A 17,692-nucleotide genomic window follows, 5' to 3' on the forward strand; every position below is an offset into this window, starting at 1 on the left:
ATCTATACCCTGGGATATTTAGTTGCCAGTCTTGCCCATCCCTCAACCAAGTCTCAGTAATACCAGTAACATCATATTCCCAGGTACTAATCCAAGCCCTAAATTCATCTGCCTTACCTGCTACACTTCTTGCATTAAAACAAATGCACCTCAGACCACCTGTCCCTTTGCGATCATCATCTCTTCCCTGTCTACTCTTCCCCTTAGTCACATTGAGTTTATTATCCAGTACCTTACTGGCTTTAGTTACTGCTTCTTTACTGACCTCTAACTTCCTAATCTGGTTCCCATCCCCCGCTACATTAGTTTAAAACCTCCCCAACAGTGTTTGCAAAAGCACCCCCGAGGACATTGGTCCTGCCCAGGTGTAGACCATCCGGTTTGTAATGGTCCCACCGCCCCCAGAACCGGTTCCAATGTCCCAAAAATCTGAACCCCTCCCTCCTGCACCATCTCTCAAGCCACGTATTCATTCTAACTATTCTTAAATTTCTACTCTGACTGTTTCGTGGCACTGGTAGCAATCCTGAGATTACTACCTTTGAGGTCCTACTTTTTAACTTATCTCCTAACTCCCTAAATTCTGATTGTAGGACCTCGTCCCGTTTTTTACCTATATCGTTGGTGCCTATATGCACCACGACAACTGGCTGTTCACCCTCCCCCTTCAGTATGTCCTGCAGCCGATCTGAGACATCCCTGACCCGTGCACCCGAGAGGCAATATACCATTCGGGAGTCTCGTTTGCGACCACAGAAACGCCTGTCTACTCCCCTGACGATTGAATCCCCTATGACCATAGCCCTGCCAGTCTTTTTCCTGCCCTTCTGTGCAGCAGAGCCAGCCACGGTGCCATGAGCCTGCCTACTACTGCCTTCCCCTGGTGAGTCATCTCCCCCAACATTATCCAAAACGGTATACCTGTTTTGGAGGGAGATGACCGCAAGGGACACCTGTACTGCCTTCCTGCTCTTTCTCTGCCTTTTGGTCACCCATTCCCTGTCTCCATCACCAATCCTAATCTGCGGTGTGACCAACTCACTGAACGTGCTATCCACGACCTCCTCAGCATCGCAGATGCTCCAAAGTGAGTCCATCCGCAGCTCCAGAGCCGTCATGTGGTCTAACAGGAGCTGCAGCTGGACACACTTCCCGCACATCAAGGAGTCGGGGCATCGGCCGCGTCCCTGAACTCCCACGAGCACGAGGAGCATAACACAGGTCTGGAATCTCCTGCCATTTTTACCCTTTACCTTAACTGACTACAAATATAATATCAAATAATTAATAAGCGAAAGGAATAAAGATTTTACTTACCAATCACAACACTCACCAACACACGAAGAGTTAAATTTCTCCCAGCTACTGCTAATTGGAGCACTTTCCTTACCAGCCACTTGACAACAGCCCCTTCACAAACCACCTTCAAATTACACTGACCGCACTGCACGTATACAAATCTCCCCGGAAAAGCCAATCAGTAGCTCCGCTGTGCTGCCCTCTGCTGAATGCTTGCCTTCACTTGAACACTTCGGGTCTCTTGCACAGGTACACCTTCAAATTACGCTGACTGCACTGCACGTATGCAAATCTCCCCGGAACAGCCAATCAGTAGCTCCGCTCTGCTGCCCTCTGCTGGATCAGAAAATTACAGAAAATTAATTTGCCGGATGGCCTTCTTGCTTAACCTGCATTGGGAGTGGGGCCCCTTGCACCAGAGGTAATAGCCGCCCTCCACTTCCTATACACCCTGCCAGTGATGGCGGCCCACATAAGCAGTGGACCCAGACGGAACCAAAATCGTTGCGCGTCCGACACATGGTCCAGTCGGGGGGCCTGCACCGGGCGCTGCCGGATAAACAAGGCCGACACCTGGAAGCTGCCGAGATGAGCGTTGAGGCCGGCGTCCTCTTATGGCGGACGCGGGCAGTTGTACCCAAGCAAGGTTTTTAAGGTAAAGATAGATAGTTTTTTGAAGAATAAAGGGATTAAGGGTTATGGTGTTCGGGCCGGAAAGTGGAGCTGAGTCCACAAAAGATCAGCCATGATCTCATTGAATGGCGGAGCAGGCTCGAGGGGCCAGATGGCCTACTCCTGCTCCTAGTTCTTATGTTCTTATGTTCTTATAAGGTCACGCGTCTTTATTGGTCGACCTGCATAATGGACATCCAAGAGTGGCCAGGATTAAAATGCTGGCCCACAGTTATATTTGGTGGCCCGGATTAGACTCCGAGATCGGGAAGGTGGCTCACATCTGGGCTCCATGCCAAGAGAATCAAAAAGCCCAGCTGGCAGCCCTAATGCATCCTTGGGAAGGGACCGGCACCTGTGGTCACGGGTCCACATAGACACGTTCCTCATACTCGTGAACGGCCACTCTAAGTGGCTGGAGGTACACCGGGTTCCCACTGTAACCACACGAGTCAACGTGAACAGACTACAGGGCATCTTCAGCATGCACGCATTGCCCAAGGTCCTGGTATCTGACAACAGAATATCCTATACCAGGGCGTATGAGCTCCCAAGGTGATTAAGGGATGGAGCTTCCTCCTAACTGGAGGATCCACCCACAGGGCATGAACACCAGCCTGAGAGCTGATCAGGAAAGAGGACCCTGAGGGGAGTGGAGAGTGAGAGAGCATTGTACTGAGGAGCAGAATGAACCTGGTTGTATCCCATCTGTCTGGCTACGTGTGGAATCTTTGCGTTCAATCGCAAGAGGAACAGAGTAGTTTGAAATGATTTCTTGATGTGTGGCTTCGCTAACTGTGCTAATGCAAATCGGGATGCAAAACCCATGTGTGTTATGTGTAGGTAAGTAGTGGTTAATGATAGTTTATAACCCTCAAAAACCTCAAAGGCATTTGAACACTGAAGCATGGTGAGTTCAAGGCCAAACCTCTTGATTTTTTTTAGTAACATTGAATGACAAATCAAGTGAGATCGTGAGGACCAGGCTGGCTCACCTGTTGAATTAAAGGTAAGAAATAATGAAGGTTGGCCAGTTATTAAAATTGGGTCCGGGGGGGGAGGGGAGGGGGGTGGGGGAATGTTTGAAAAACGCTGGTGTAGACCATGAGCTTGGTGCTGGATCTGAGGTCCTGGTCTTCAAACACTCTCTTGATCTTGACTGAAGTCTGCACTGGCATACTGAAGGTGACGTTTAACCTCATCGTCAATGCCTGCCTTTGTTGACAGCAGGCTCCAAAAGGATTGAAAGACGCTCGAGGTTGCCCAAGGCCTCGTCCTGGATTTTGATAACCAGAGAGGCAGTGCTGTTGCTGTGTTTCGGGGGAAGGTTGGGAGAGGAACTTCATCTGACGAATGTAAGGCCCATGCTCTCGTACGCCTCAGTAAAGGCCTTCATGGTGGCTTGCAGCTCGGCCTCTGAGTCTGCATAGTCGCAAGCATCATCTGCATTCAGTAGTATGCACACACGCTCTTCTGCTTCCCACCCGAGTCCCTCTACATGTGGCATGTTCTAACTCATGTCGGCTAGTGAGGGAGATGAAGATCTCCGGTGGTGGAGCCTAACCTTCTTGTGACCAAGGCCAGTTGGATGACTTGATTCAGCCCCTTTCTTAGACTGTCATCTCGGAGCTGGTGGGGGGGGAGGATCTCCTGAATAGGACTGGAAAATCTAAACGTAAGAATCATTAAAAGCTCCCGCCAGCCAGATATTCGGGTCTTCTAACTTTGGATTGAAGATACCTTGATTCCCTTTTTGTGCCGAAAGCTATTGATCTCTGTCTTGGTTACACTCGATGACGGATCTTCCACAAACAGAGTTCCAGATCTGGAGTCACATACAGGCCTGACCAAGTAAGGATGGCAGATTTCCTTCCCCAAAGGAACATGCGTTTCCAGTGGTAACCGATAATAGTTTCATGGTCAGCTTTACTGAAACCAGCATTCAATTTCAGATTTTTAAAATTAATTTCAACTGAATTTAAATTTGACCAGCAGGCCAAAATCCCGCCCTTTATCTTTTAGTTATTTAATCATGAGAAATTGAGCTTGTGAGACGTTCCAGGGATGAGGGATCATATGTTAAGAATGTTAGACCACCTAACCTGAATTTTCTCAACTCCTTAGTATTTTTCTTAAAGGCCGAGAACTGATGCCTTTTTAAAAAAATAAATAAATTTAGAGTACCCAATTCATTTTTTCAAATTGAGGGACAATTTAGCGTGGCCAATCCACCAACACTGCACAGCTTTGGGTTATGGGGGTTTAAACTTAAGGTTTGCAGTGATCATCGTTTCTGTATAGTTACATTTCTCTCTCTCCTTTCTCTCTCTTTTTCTCTCTCTTCTTCATGCTCTCTTTGCTCCGTTGCGCTCTCTCTCTCTCTCTTTCTCTCTTTTCTTCTCTCTTTCTTCTTCATGCTCTCTTTGCTCCCTTGCACTATCTCCCCCCCCCCCAACCCCATTGCTTCAACATGTAACCTTGAGACGGTATTAATCTAGTGAGGGTGATTAAGACAATTCACCTACCGGCTGAGGTTATTCATGAAGGCCCTGCTTCCTCAACCTTGCCCCTCGCCTGAGGCGTGGTGACCTTCAGGTTAAATCCCCGCCAGCCAGGTCTTCCCCCCAAAAGGCAAAAGCGGCCTATGGTCATCTGGGACTATGGCGACTTTACTTACTTCACTAATACAAATGAAAAGTTACTCTTCATAATGACATTTGTGACCCCGAAATGTTTTCTGCTTGTTTCTAGCCGAACTGCTACAGAGGAGCCCACCGACCATGATCTCTTTGGCCTCCGGAATGCCGAACCCCGATATGTTCCCCTTTGAGATGGCCACCTTCACCATCAAAGATGGTCTGAAAATAACCTTTGGTCCAGATACAATGAAGCGGGCACTGCAGTACTCTGCTTCATCAGGGTAATTCGAATCTCTGCTTTTCAATCACTGTTACTGAATTACTCTGCCGTGGCGAGAGTAGAGGCATGCAATTTAAGTTCAGATTGTTATTTTTTTAAATGGTGTCAGTGAAAGTGACGTTGAAGTTGTTGAATTGCCCGAACGACTCATAAGGTTCCTTCAGGAAAGGAAACCCACAATTCTAAACAATGTTCCCCCTAATATTCATTGTAAGAAGTCTTACAACACCAGGTTAAAGTCCAACAGGTTTGTTTCAAACACGAGCTTTTGGAGCGCTGCTCCTTCCTCAGGTGAACGGCGAGGTGAATACCTCGCCATTCACCTGAGGAAGGAGCTGCGCTCCGAAAGCTCGTGTTTGAAACAAACCTGTTGGACTTTAACCTGGTGTTGTAAGACTTCTTACTGTGCTCACCCCAGTCCAACGCCGGCATCTCCACATCATAGCTAATATTCATTGGTTTTGCATGGCCCATTCTCGCACAGTCCTATTAAGACTGTTGTGCGGACAGGTCAACAGACAGCTGCCTGCGCGCGGCCTATTGGTCGCCTGCATGGTACATTCCTGTGTAACTTGTAGGTAATCTGAACAAGTCGGTGGAACGAGTGATACTTCTTATGGCATCAGTAGAATCATAGAATTTACAGTGCAGAAGGGGGCCATTTGGCCCATCAGGTCTGCATCGGCCCTTGAATGAAAATGAAAATCGCTTATTGTCACGAGTAGGCGTCAATGAAGTTACTGTGAAAAGCCCCTAGTCGCCACATTCCGGCGTCTATCCGGGGAGGCTGGTACGGGAATCGAACCGTGCTGCTGGCCTGCTTGGTCTGCTTTAAAAGCCAGTGATTTAGCCGAGTGAGCTAAACCAGCTTGGAAAGAGCACCCCACTTAAGCCCATAGCTCCACCCTAACCCCGTAACCCAGAAACCCTACCCAACCTTTTTTGGACACCAAGGACAATTTAGCATGGCCAATCCATCTAACCTGCGCATCTTTGGGCTGTGGGAGGAAACCGGAGCACCCGGAGGAAACCCACGCAGACATGGGAAGAATGTGCAGACTCCACACAGTCAGTGACCCAAGCCGGGAATCGAACCCGGGTCCCTGGAGCTGTGAAGAAACAGTGCTAACCACTGTGCAACCGTGCTGCCCATAGATGAAAACAAATCCAAATTTATGAAGAGTACAATCTTGACCAAGCTCCATGCAAACAGAAGATTCTGGCAATTGGAACATCAAAACTTCTAACTGCCTTCCGAGCACCCTGTCGACATTATCGTTTCAACCGTCTGCCTTTTGGCACCTGAATTTCCCATTGCGCAATGTCCAACACATTGGAAGGCATGGAAGATGTCACGTGCCACATGGGTGACATTTTAACCCATGATTCAACAAAGAAAGAAGAGTAAGGGAAGTATGAAGATTACTGCAAAAGGCTGGTTTAGGAACAGGAATCAACGGCTGCCCTTGCAATTGGACAGTTGTTTCAAGTGGTGTTCCACAGGGCTCGGTGTTGGGACCCTTATTGTTCGCGTTATATATTAACGCTTTGGATGTGAATGTGGTGGCATGATTTCAAAAGTTGCAGATGACACAAAGATTGGCAGAGTAGGGGATTAGTGTAGATGATCGCTATCATCTCCAAAATTATATCGATGGATTGGTGGATGTTAGACGTTTAAGTGCTGTTGTATAAAGAGTCAAAGGTTCTGCTCCTTTTCACAAACACCTTTTATTTCACTTTAACAGACTCTGCACAAAACTCTAACATCACATCACCTGACACAAAGGCCACCTGAAGCCTCTTTACATATCGGTGTCAATTATTGGATATTTAACACAAATGAGACAACTAATTGGAATGTCTCTTAACCCATTACTTAACTGTGGAGAGGGCGGTAAAGTGGCAGATGGAATATAACACAGAGAAGTGTGAGGTCATGCATTTAGGGAGGTCAAACAGTTGTAGGGGTAACAGTTGTAAATGGAAATATACTAAGAGGGGTAGATGAAGTGAGAGATCTTGGCGTACAGGTACACAGGTCCCTAAAGATTGCAGCTCAAGAAGACAAGGTTGTTAAGAAATCATATGGAATGTTCTCCTTCATTGCCAGAGGTATAGAATGTAAAAGTAAGGATATAATGTTGGAATTGTATAAAACACTGGTGAGGACTGTTATGGGCCAGGGATTAGAGAACCCCAAAGTGTATCATGGAGTTCACCTGACCCACAACTTTTAATAGATTGTGGTATGAGGAGCACACGGCCCACTCTACAGATGTGGTTGAGCAGAAATGGAAAAGTATTTTTTAAAAGCAAAACAATGTTTATTCTATGAACTCAAGTTAACCTTTTTAAAACAGTGAACATCTTAGCAACCATTAACTCCAATACAACCCCCAAAGAATACAACACTAAGTAATCCTTTAAGCTTTCCTTTTAACATCCATAATATCCTTAAAACACCTTTTACCAGAAGCACATCAGGCTAAAGTCACTACTGTTATTAGTTTTAAATCACCAGGATTGATTTACAGTCTTTAGATTACAGAGAGAGACACTAATACACCTTCTGGCTGTGACTGCAGCTATCCAGCTCTGAAAACGAAACTAAAACATACCCTGCAGCAAACAGCCTAAAACAAAAGTAAAAAGCTGACAGACAGCCCAGCTCCACCCTCTCTCTGACATCACTGCAGTAATAAACACCCATTTCTTAAAGGTACTCTCACTGCAGATATTTATATACACACCCATTTCTTAAAGGTACTCTCACATGACAGGCCACAACTGGGATATGGTGTGCAGTTTTGGTCAGCACATTACAGGAAGGATGTTATTGCTCTGGAGAGAGTGCAAAGGACATTTACAAGAATATTGCCAGGGCTAGAAAATTGTAGCTATGAGGAGAGGTTGGATAGGTTTGCTTTATTTTCCTTGGAACAAAGAAGGCTGAGGGGTGACTTAATTGAGGTGCACAAAAGTATGAGGGGAAGAGATAGGGTAAAGAATATAAAATTGTTCCCCTTGGTGGAGAATTATAGAACCAGGGGCCATAGTTTCAAGGTAAGTGGCAGAAGGGGCATGAGGTAAAACTGTTTAATGCAGAGGGTAGTGGGAGTCTGGAATTCGCTGCCCGAGTTGGTGGTGGAGGCAGAGACCCTAAGCCTATCTGGATCTACACCTTAAATGCTCTAAGCTACAGGGCTATGGACTGGGTTCAGGAGGGTGGGATTAGCAAGGGCACCTAGGTGTCCTCGGGCTGGCATGGACCAGATGGGGCGAATGACCCCCTTCTGTGCTGTACGCTTTCTATGTTGGCTTAACACTCAACGAGAAAGGTGAGCTTTCCAAGCCCACGGTAAATTTCCTGGGCCATATTACACAGATAGAAGGAGTGACTGCAAGCTCGCAGAAGGCGGAAGAGGATTCCTAATGCCCAGAAATATCAAATTACAAAGGTCCTCGAGTATGGTGAACCAACTGGGAAAATTCCTGGGAGCGATTTATCGGCCACGTTGCACTTTCGCCAGAGGAAGGAAAGGATGTTCAGCCCATCAAAAACTCACGCGGGGCGAAACAGTTCGGACCGGCCAATCTTTTTTAAAGTAAAGCATTCAAGGACTTCCCATGACGGCCGTAGAGTGTGTGTCCGCACATAATGGGGCACCTGCCTCAGGACAGGCGTTTCGGCCCTCTTTGCCCATTTTGTGGGGGGCGTGCAGGCGGAAAAGTGATGAAGTAGAAGAACTAAGATTCCTCTTCTCGTGAGAGATGTCGAAGAGTTATCAGGCGAGGAGGGCATGCTCCGGATCGGAGGATACGCGTGGCACAAGAGAGGAAAAGATGGCGTCATTGGACACGGTCGACGGACACGGTGGCGAAGTTCCCATCGTCCAATTTTTTTGAAAACAAAGGCAGGCGGTCACTGAAGACTTGGCAAGAGTGGCAGAACCAATCCGGGAAGCCCTAGACAGGGTAATCTGCGGGAATGGGGGAAGGGGATTGTTTTCTATGTGGGGTGGGATAGCGAGCCTTGGGCAGGGCGGTTTTCTTTCTTTGGAACGGGGGAATGGAGGGGAGGGATTTTGGGGGGAGGGGTGGTGAGTGACAGTGAGGTTTTTTTATGTGGAGGGAGGTGGTGGTGGTTATCTTGGGTGGACCCGGAAGTCGGGCAAGGGAGCGATCTGTGGGGTCCATTACGATTAGGTTACGGCTGATCGGGGTGAGTGGGCCTCCCAGATAGGTAACGTGGAATGTGACCTGGTTTAGCACAGAGCTAAATCGCTGGCTTTGAAAGCAGACCAAGGCAGGCCAGCAGCACGGTCAATTCCCGTACCAGCCTCCCCGAACAGGCGGCAGAATGTGGCGACTAGGGGCTTTTCACAGTAACTTCATTTGAAGCTGACTTGTGACAATTAGCGATTTTCATTTCATTTCATTTTCATGTTAGGGCAAAGAATAGGCCGATTAAAGGATCTCGGATGTTCACCCATTTAAAGAGTTTTAAGGCAGATCCTGGGTGGTGAAGGAGTTCATGGAGCGGATTTCTCCCGCCACGTTCTGGGAGGCATTAAAGGCAGCAATTAGGGGGCGAAGATGATCGTGGCCAAGGGGCACAGGAGAAAGGTTTGGTGGAGGCCATTCTGACAGGGGTCCGACAGTGTGTGGTGAACCACTGTGCACCTGTATTAGGGGATGTACGGTAGGACCTGCACTAAAGGTTCGCCGGTAGCCCCTGCCGGCTGGCCTACCCACAAGGAGCCGTATAAATATGCGTGACCTCCTCCTGATCTGCCATTTCGCCAGCTGCAGCAGGAGGCCACGCATCTGACTGTAATAAAGCCACAGTTGTACCAATCTGAGTCTTTCGTGCAATTGGTCGTGCATCAATTTATTACAGTCAGATGCGTGGCCTCCTACTGCAGCAGTGTTTCGGCGGTCTCTGACCCAGGTAAGGTGAATGGGGTGTTTAAGACTTTTTACAGGGGGCTATACAGATCTGAGCCCCCCAGAGGGGGACTCGGACATGAAACAGTTCCTGGGTGGTTTAGATTTCCCCAGTGGTGGAGGAGGTTGAGGTCCAGGGGCTGGAGGCCCCGGTTGGCTTGGTGGCCTCGGTTGGGCTGGAGGTTGGGGATGAGGTTCCATGCAGTCTGGGAAGGCTCCAGGCCCTGACGGATTCCCCAGTGCAATTTTATACAAAATTTCACGACGGAACTGGGGCCTCGGGTAATGGAAATTTTCAATGACTCATTAGCCTGGGGGCGGGGTGGGGGGGGGAGCTGCCACCCACATTGCCATAATCTTGGATCTCTCCAACCTTGAAAAAGGATAAGGCCCCAGAGGAATGTGGGTCTTATCTGTCTGTATTGCTATTAAATGCTGATGCAAAGTTACTGGCTGAGGTGCTGGCAACATGCTTGGAAGATTGTTTTCCGGGGTCGATAGCTGAGGATCAGTCAGGGTTTGTGAAGGACGTCATCTGTCAGCCAATATAAGGAAGTTATTGCATGTAGTGATATCACCCTCATCTGTTTAGCTGTTTAGCTCAGGGCTACATCGCTGGCTTTGAAAGCAGACCAAGCAGGCCAGCAGCACGGTTCAATTCCCGTAACAGCCTCCCCGAACAGGCGCCGGAATGTGGCGACTAGGGGCTTTTCACAGTAACTTCATTGAAGCCTACTCGTGACAATAAGCGATTTTCATTTTTCATTTTCATCGGGTCCAGGCCCGAAGGTAATCATTTCCGTGGACGCAGAGAAAGCGTTCGGCTGGGTTAAATGGGAGTATCTTTTCGAGGTATTGGGGCAGTTTGGGGATCGGTTGGAGGTACGGGCGTAGGTAGGGTGCTCTTTCTAAGGGCTGGTGCAGACTCGATAGGCCGAATGGCCTCCATCTGCTTTGTGTCTCTGTCCACTTTCTCCGTTACTTTTCGCGTTGGCAATTGAGCCGCTGGCGATCGCGGTGAGTTGATCGACAGAGTGGATGGGGGACAGAGAGGGGGGCATGGAACACCGAGTGTCAAATGGGCAGATAAGTGGCAGATGCAATTTAACCCAGAAAAGTGTGAGGTGATACACTTTGGAACGAGTAATGTGACTCGGAAGCCTGACACTGGGAAGTTCCAAGGAACAAATGGATCTTGGCATGTTTACCCATAGATCTCTGAAGGCAGAAGGGAAGATTAATATGGTGGTGAAAAGGGCACATGGGACACTTGCCTTCATCATTTGAGGCATAGATGACAAAAGCAGGGAGGTCATGTTGGAGTTGTATAGAATGTTGGTGAGGCCACAGCAGGACTACTGTGTGCAACTCTGGTCACCACCTTATAGGAAGGATGTGATTGTACTGGCGAGAGGGGGTGTCGAGGAGGTTTACCAGGATGTTGCCTGGGATGGACTGGAGCAGAGAAGACTGAGGGGTGACCTGATTGAGGTGGACAAGGTTATGAGGGGCATGGACAGGGTGGATGGGAACAGCTGTTCCCTGTTGAAGGGTCAGTTATGAATGGACACAAGTTCAAAGTCAGGGGCAGGAGGTTTAGGGGGGATTTGAGGAAAAACCTTTTTACCCAGAGGGTGGTAACGGTTTGGAATGCGCTGCCTGGGAGGGTGGTAGAGGCGGGTTGCCTCACATCCTTTAAAAGGTACCTGGATGAACACTTGGCACACTATAACCTTCCCGTACCAGCCTCCCCGAACAGGCGCCGGAATGTGGCGACTAGGGGCTTTTCACAGTAACTTCATTTGAAGCCGTCTTGTGACAATAAGCGATTTTCATTCATTTTCATTTCATTTTTACAAGATTAGGGATGTACTGCTGAGGCTGTATGAGCCTCTGGTCACACCCCATTTGGAATATCATCAGTAGTTTTGGGCTCCGTATCTATTACAATAATAATAATTATTATTATTAGTGTCACAAGTAGGCATGCATCAACACTACAATGAAGTTACTCTAAAAATCCCCCAGTCGCCACATTCTGGCGCCTGTTTGGGTACACTAAGGGAGATTTCAGAATGTCCAAATTACCTCAGAGCACATCTTTTCGGACCTGTGGGAGGAAGCCGGAGCACCCGGAGGAAACCCACGCAGACACAGGGAGAACGTGTAGACTCCGCCCAGACAGTAACCCAAGCAGGAATCAAACCCGGGTCCCTGGTGCTGTGAAGCAACAGCGCTAACCATTTGGATTGGATTTGTTTATTGTCACGTGTACAATAAAAAGTATTGTTCTGCATACAGATCAGACAGATCATTCCATACATGAAAAGAAAATACAGAAGTCAATCATCAAATACACAATGTAAATACATAGGTTCCAGCATCGGATGAAGCGTACAGTGGTGCAGTATTAATCCGGTCAGTTCATAAGAGGGTCGTTTAGGAGTCTGGTAACAGTGGGGAAGAAGCTGTTTTTGAATCTGTTTGTGTGTGTTCTCAGACTTTTGTATCACCTGCCTGATGGTTTAGGCTGGTTTAGCACACTGGGCTGAATCGCTGGCTTTTAAAGCAGACCAAGGCAGGCCAGCAGCACGGTTCAATTCCCGTAACAGCCTCCCCGAACAGGCGCTGGAATGTGGCGACTCGGGGCTTTTCACAGTAACTTCATTGAAGCCTACTTGTGACAATAAGCGATTTTCATCTCATTTGATGGAAGAAATTTGAAGAGTGAATAAGCTGGGTGGGAGGGGTCTTCGATTCTACTGCCCACTTTCCCAAGGAGGCGGAAGGTGTAAATAGAGTCAATGGATGGGAGGCAGGTTTGTGTGATGGACTGGGCGGTGTTCATGACTCTCTGCAGTTTCTTACGGTCTTGGGCCGAGCAGTTGCCATACCAGGCTGTGATGCAGTCAGATAGCATGCTTTCTGTGGTGCATCTGTAAAAGTTGCACAGTAAGAAGTCTTACAACAACAGGTTAAAGTCCAACAGGTTTGTTTCAAATCACTAGCTTTTGGAGCGCAGCTCCTTCCTCCGGTGAATGAAGAGGTGGGTTCCAGAAACACATATGTGCGTCTTTGCAGGTAATTAAGTCTTTACAGGTCCAGATGGAGCAACTGGAGAGAGGGATAATCACAGGTTCAAGAGGTGTGAATTGTCTCAAGTCAGGATTGGTAGGATTTCGCAAGCCCAGGCCAGATGGTGGGGGATGGATGTAATGCGACATGAATCCAAGATCCCGGTTGAGGCCGCACTCATGCGTGCAGAACTTGGCTATCAGTTTCTGCTCAGCAATTCTGCGTTGTTGCGTGTCCTGAAGGCCGGCTTGGAGAACGCTTACCCAGAGATCAGAGGCTGAATGCCCTTGACTGGAAGGGAACATTCCTGCCTGGCGATTGTTGCGCGATGTCCGTTCATCCGTTGTCGCAGCGTCTGCATGGTCTCGCCAATGTACCACGCTTCGGGACATCCCTGTAAAAGTTGGTAAGAGTCAGTGTGGACATGCCAAATTTCCTTAGTTTCCTGAGGAAGTTGTTGTGCTTTCTTGATCGTAGCGTCGATGTGGGTGAACCAGGACAGATTGTTGGCGATGTGTACGCCTGGGAATTTGAAGCTGCTAACCATCTCCACCTCGGCCCCTTTGATGCAAACAGGGTGTCCAATATTTTGTTTCCTGAATTCCATGCCCAGCTCCTTAGTTTTGCTGACATTGAGAGAGAGATTGTTGTCATTACACCACTTCACTAGGTTCTCTGTCTCCCTCCTGTACTCTGATTCATTGTTGTTCGAGATCCTACACAGTACGGTTGTGTGGTCAGCAAACTGGTAGATTGAGTTGGAGCCAAATTTTGCCACGCAGTCATGTGCGTATAGGGAGTATAGTAAGGTGCTATGTATGCAGCCTTGCGGGGCACCGGTATTGCCGACTATTGTGGAGGACTGTGCAACCGTGCGGCCCACTGAGGAAAGACATGCTGGCTTTGAAGAGGGTCCAGAGGATGTTCGCAAGAATGATCCCCGGAATGAAAGACTTGCCATATCAGGAACTGTTGAGGACTCTAGGTCTGTGCTCAATCGAGTTTGGGGAGATCTCATTGAAACTTGCTGAATCCTGAGAGGCCTAAATGGAGTGGACGTGAAGAGGATGATTCCACCAGTAGGAGAAACTAGAACCAGAGGCTACAGCCTCAGACTGAAGGGACGATCCTTTAAAACAGAGATGAGGATGAATTTCTTCAGCCTGATGGTAGCGAATCTGTGGAACTTATTGCCGCAGAAGGCGGTGGAGGCCAAATCACCGAGTGTCTTTGAGACAGAGAATGGCAGAGCAGACTCGCTGGGCCGAATGGCCTAATTCTGCTCCTGTGTCTTGTGGTCTTATGGAGGCGTAAAGTTTGCGGAGAAGCCAACCGGAGGTCTCTTCCCAGGATCTACTGGGCGCGTTGTGCTCTCACTGGAGCGCCCTTAATGTGAAGAAGTTTGAGGTGTTTCTGGTGAGCCCCCTGGGACGGGACCTGGAGAATTTGCCATTCCGACTGGTCAGGTCAGGTTTCAAGTATCTGGGAATACAGATGGCTCAGAATTGGATCTTGCTGCACAAGTTGAATTTGGCCAACCTGGAAGAAGGGGTGACGGATGAAAGAGGGTGGAATGTTCTCCTGTTATCGTTGGCAGGGTGGGTTCCAACCGATACTGACGATCCTCCACAAGTTCTTAATTTCTTTCCAGAGTCTCCCGATTTTCCGACCTTTTTTGGGGAAGGTTAATAGGATGAATTCAGCCTTTGTGGAGCCAGGCAAGCTGCCTTGGATCAACGGAGCCTTTTTGCAGAGGGGCAGGAGGTCAGAAGGGTTGGCATGGCCGAACTCGATGATCTACTGTTGGGCGTCAAATATCGAGAAGGTTCGGAAGTGGGTCGTGGAGGGAGGTTCAGTTTGGGGGTGGATGGAGGAAGCTTGCTGTACTGGATCAAGCCTGGGGGCACTGGTGATGGCTCCACTTCCATTCTCACCGGCCAAGTACCGTTAAGAGTTTGGAACCAGTTTAGACAACATTAGAAGCTGGAGGTAATGTCGCTGTGAGCACCGATATGTGGAAACCATGGATTTATCCCAGCGGGATTGGATACGACGTACAGGGTTTGGGAACGGGAGTGGCTAGAGAGGTTTAGACATTTTCTGGTGGGGGGTAGGTTTGCAGGGCTGGGGAGCTGATAGAAAAGTTTCAGCTTCCGAGACTTCCGGTGGCGGCCATGACCAGCTCGGTCGCGTTCACGGCATCTCCCGCCGAGATCGGGATTTCGGGCCGCTAAACGGGGCGGCGGTGGCACTTGGAGGTGGAGACCGGTGTGGGAACGGACGCTGGAGAGGTTCCCCCCCCCCCCCCCCCCAGTGCTGTATGGAGGGAACCAGGAGTGGGGCCGTCAGACGTGCAATCGCGGGAAAGAAGGCTGAGAAGGTCCGGGAAAACAAAATGGCGGCCGGAGTGGATCGAGAGTTATTATGATGCCCTCGGAGGGGGGGATGCGGAGGTAGTGGCTGCAATGGATGTGGAGAAGGCCTTTGACAGGGTGGAGTGGGAGTACCTGTGGGAAGCGTTAAGCAGGTTTGGATTTGGTGAGGGATTTATAGGGTGGGTCAAGTTGCTGTATCAGGCCCCTGTAGTGAGTGTGTGAGTGTGTCCACGAACCGGCTAAAGGTCGGAATATTTCAGGCTACACCGGGGGACGAGGTAGGGATGTCCCCTGTCCCCATTGCTGTTTGCCCTGGCAATTGAGCCATTGGCCATAGCGCTCAGTGGTGCACGGGGGTGGGGGGGGGAGAGGAACACCGGATCTCCCTCTACGCGGATGACCTGTTGTTGTAAATTTCAGACCCACTAGAGGGGATGGGGTGGTCATGCGGATCCTAAGTAATCTCAGGATTGCTACCAGTGCCATGAGCTAGTCAGAGTAGGAATGTCAGGATGGATAGGATGAATGCGTGGCTCGAGGGATGGTGCAAGAGGGAGGGATTCGAATTCCTGGGGCATTGGAACCGGTTCAGGGGGAGGTGGGACCAGTACAAACCGGACGGTCTGCACCTGGGCAGGACTGGAACCGATGTCCTTGCGGGGGGGGGGGGGGGGGGGGGGGGGGGGGGGGGGTCTGTTAGAGCTGTTGGGGAGGGCTTAAACTAATGTGGCAGGGGAACGGGAACCGATGCAGGAAGTTGGAAGGTAGTAAAACAGGGACAGAAGCAAAAGGAAGTAAGGGGGAAGGAAGGTAGGAAAACAGGGACAGAAGCAAAAGGAAGTAAGGGGGAAAGTGTAAGGCAGAGAAGCCATCGTCAAAAATCAAAAAGGGCGACAGTACAAGGTACAGTGACTGAGGGAGCTCACTGAATAGGCCCAGTAATACGAAAAGGAATAAAACGGGAAGTAAAAATATGAATGGAAGCGAAGCGGCAGGTTGTTACATGAAGATATGGGTTCAACAACAAGGAAAATTAGGAGAACAGTTAAGAGGAAATATAACTTAGGAGAGGTTACTGATTGAGGTGTTAAGATTCAAAACAGAGATAAAAAAGCCAGCATAAGTGTACTTTACCCGAATGCTCGTAGTATTCGGAATAAGGTAAATGAGTTGATGGCACAAATCATCGTGAATGATTTAGTGGCCATTACTGAAACATGGTTAAAGGATGGTCACGACTGGGAGTTAAATATCCAAGGGTATCAAACTATTCGAAAGGACAGAGTGGATGGTAAGGGAGATGGTGTAGCTCTGTTATTTAAGGATGACATCCGGGTAATAGTAAGGGATGACATCGATGCTGTGGAGGATAAGGTTGAATCCATTTGGGTGGAAATCAGGAATAGTAAGGCGTGGCCCGCACATCTTTGGACTGTGGGAGGAAACTGGAGCACCCGGAGGAAACCCACGCACACACGGGAGGACGTGCAGACTCCGCACAGACAGTGACCCAGCCGGGAATCGAACCTGGGACCCTGGAGCTGTGAAGCAACTGTGCTAACCACCATGCTACCGTGCTGCCCCAAGATAGTAAGACTTGTAAGACCTGTAAGATAGATTATGAGAGTAAACTTGCTCAGAATATGAAAACAGATAGTAAAAGTTTCTTCAAATATGTAAAACAAAAAAGAGTGGCTAAGGTAAATATTGGTCCTTTAGAGGATGAGAAGGGAGCTTTAATAATGGGAGATGAGGAAATGGCTGAGGAACTGAACAGGTTTTTTGGGTCGGTCTTCACAGTGGAAGACACAAATAACATGCCAGTGACTGATAGAAATGAGGCTATGACAGGTGAGGACCTTGAGAGGATTGTTATCACTGAGGAGATAGTGATGGGCAAGCTAATGGGGCTAAAGGTAGACAAGTCTCCTGGCCCTGATGGAATGCATCCCAGAGTGCTAAAAGTGATGGCTAGGGAAATTGCAGATGCACGAGTGATAATTTACCAAAATTCAATAGACTCTGGAGTGGTCCCGGCGGATTGGAAATTAGCAAACGTGACACCCCTGTTTAAAAAAGGAGGGAGGCAGAGAGTGAGTAATTATAGGCCAGTGAGCTTAACTTCGGTAGTAGGGAAGATGCTGGAATCTATCATCAAGGAAGAAATAGCGAGGCATCTGGATAGAAATTGTCCCATTGGGCTGATGCAGCATGGGTTCATAAAGGACAGGTCGTGCCTAACTAATTTAGTGGAATTTTTTGAGGACATTACCAGTGCAGTAGATAACGGGGGCCAATAGATGTGGTATATCTGGATTTCCAGAAAGCCTTTGACAAAGTGCCACACAAAAGGTTGCTGCATCAGATAAAGATGCATGGCATTAAGGGTAAAGTAGTAGCAT

The 17,692-nt window shown here is 48.6% G+C and overlaps 1 protein-coding gene across 2 annotated transcripts in view; it reads left to right on the forward strand.

Moving 5' to 3' along the window:
• Positions 1–17,692, forward strand: part of aadat (aminoadipate aminotransferase) — a 101,430-nt gene that overhangs the window by 12,577 nt on the left and 71,161 nt on the right. For both annotated transcript variants that reach the window (XM_038805798.1, XM_038805799.1), the window contains exon 3: positions 4,723–4,891. In XM_038805798.1, coding sequence (XP_038661726.1) covers positions 4,723–4,891 — 169 coding nt within the window. The remainder of the gene's footprint in view (positions 1–4,722; positions 4,892–17,692) is intronic.

The sequence above is a fragment of the Scyliorhinus canicula genome, chromosome 8, assembly GCF_902713615.1.
Source record: "Scyliorhinus canicula chromosome 8, sScyCan1.1, whole genome shotgun sequence".
In the NCBI taxonomy this organism is placed as follows: domain Eukaryota; kingdom Metazoa; phylum Chordata; class Chondrichthyes; order Carcharhiniformes; family Scyliorhinidae; genus Scyliorhinus; species Scyliorhinus canicula.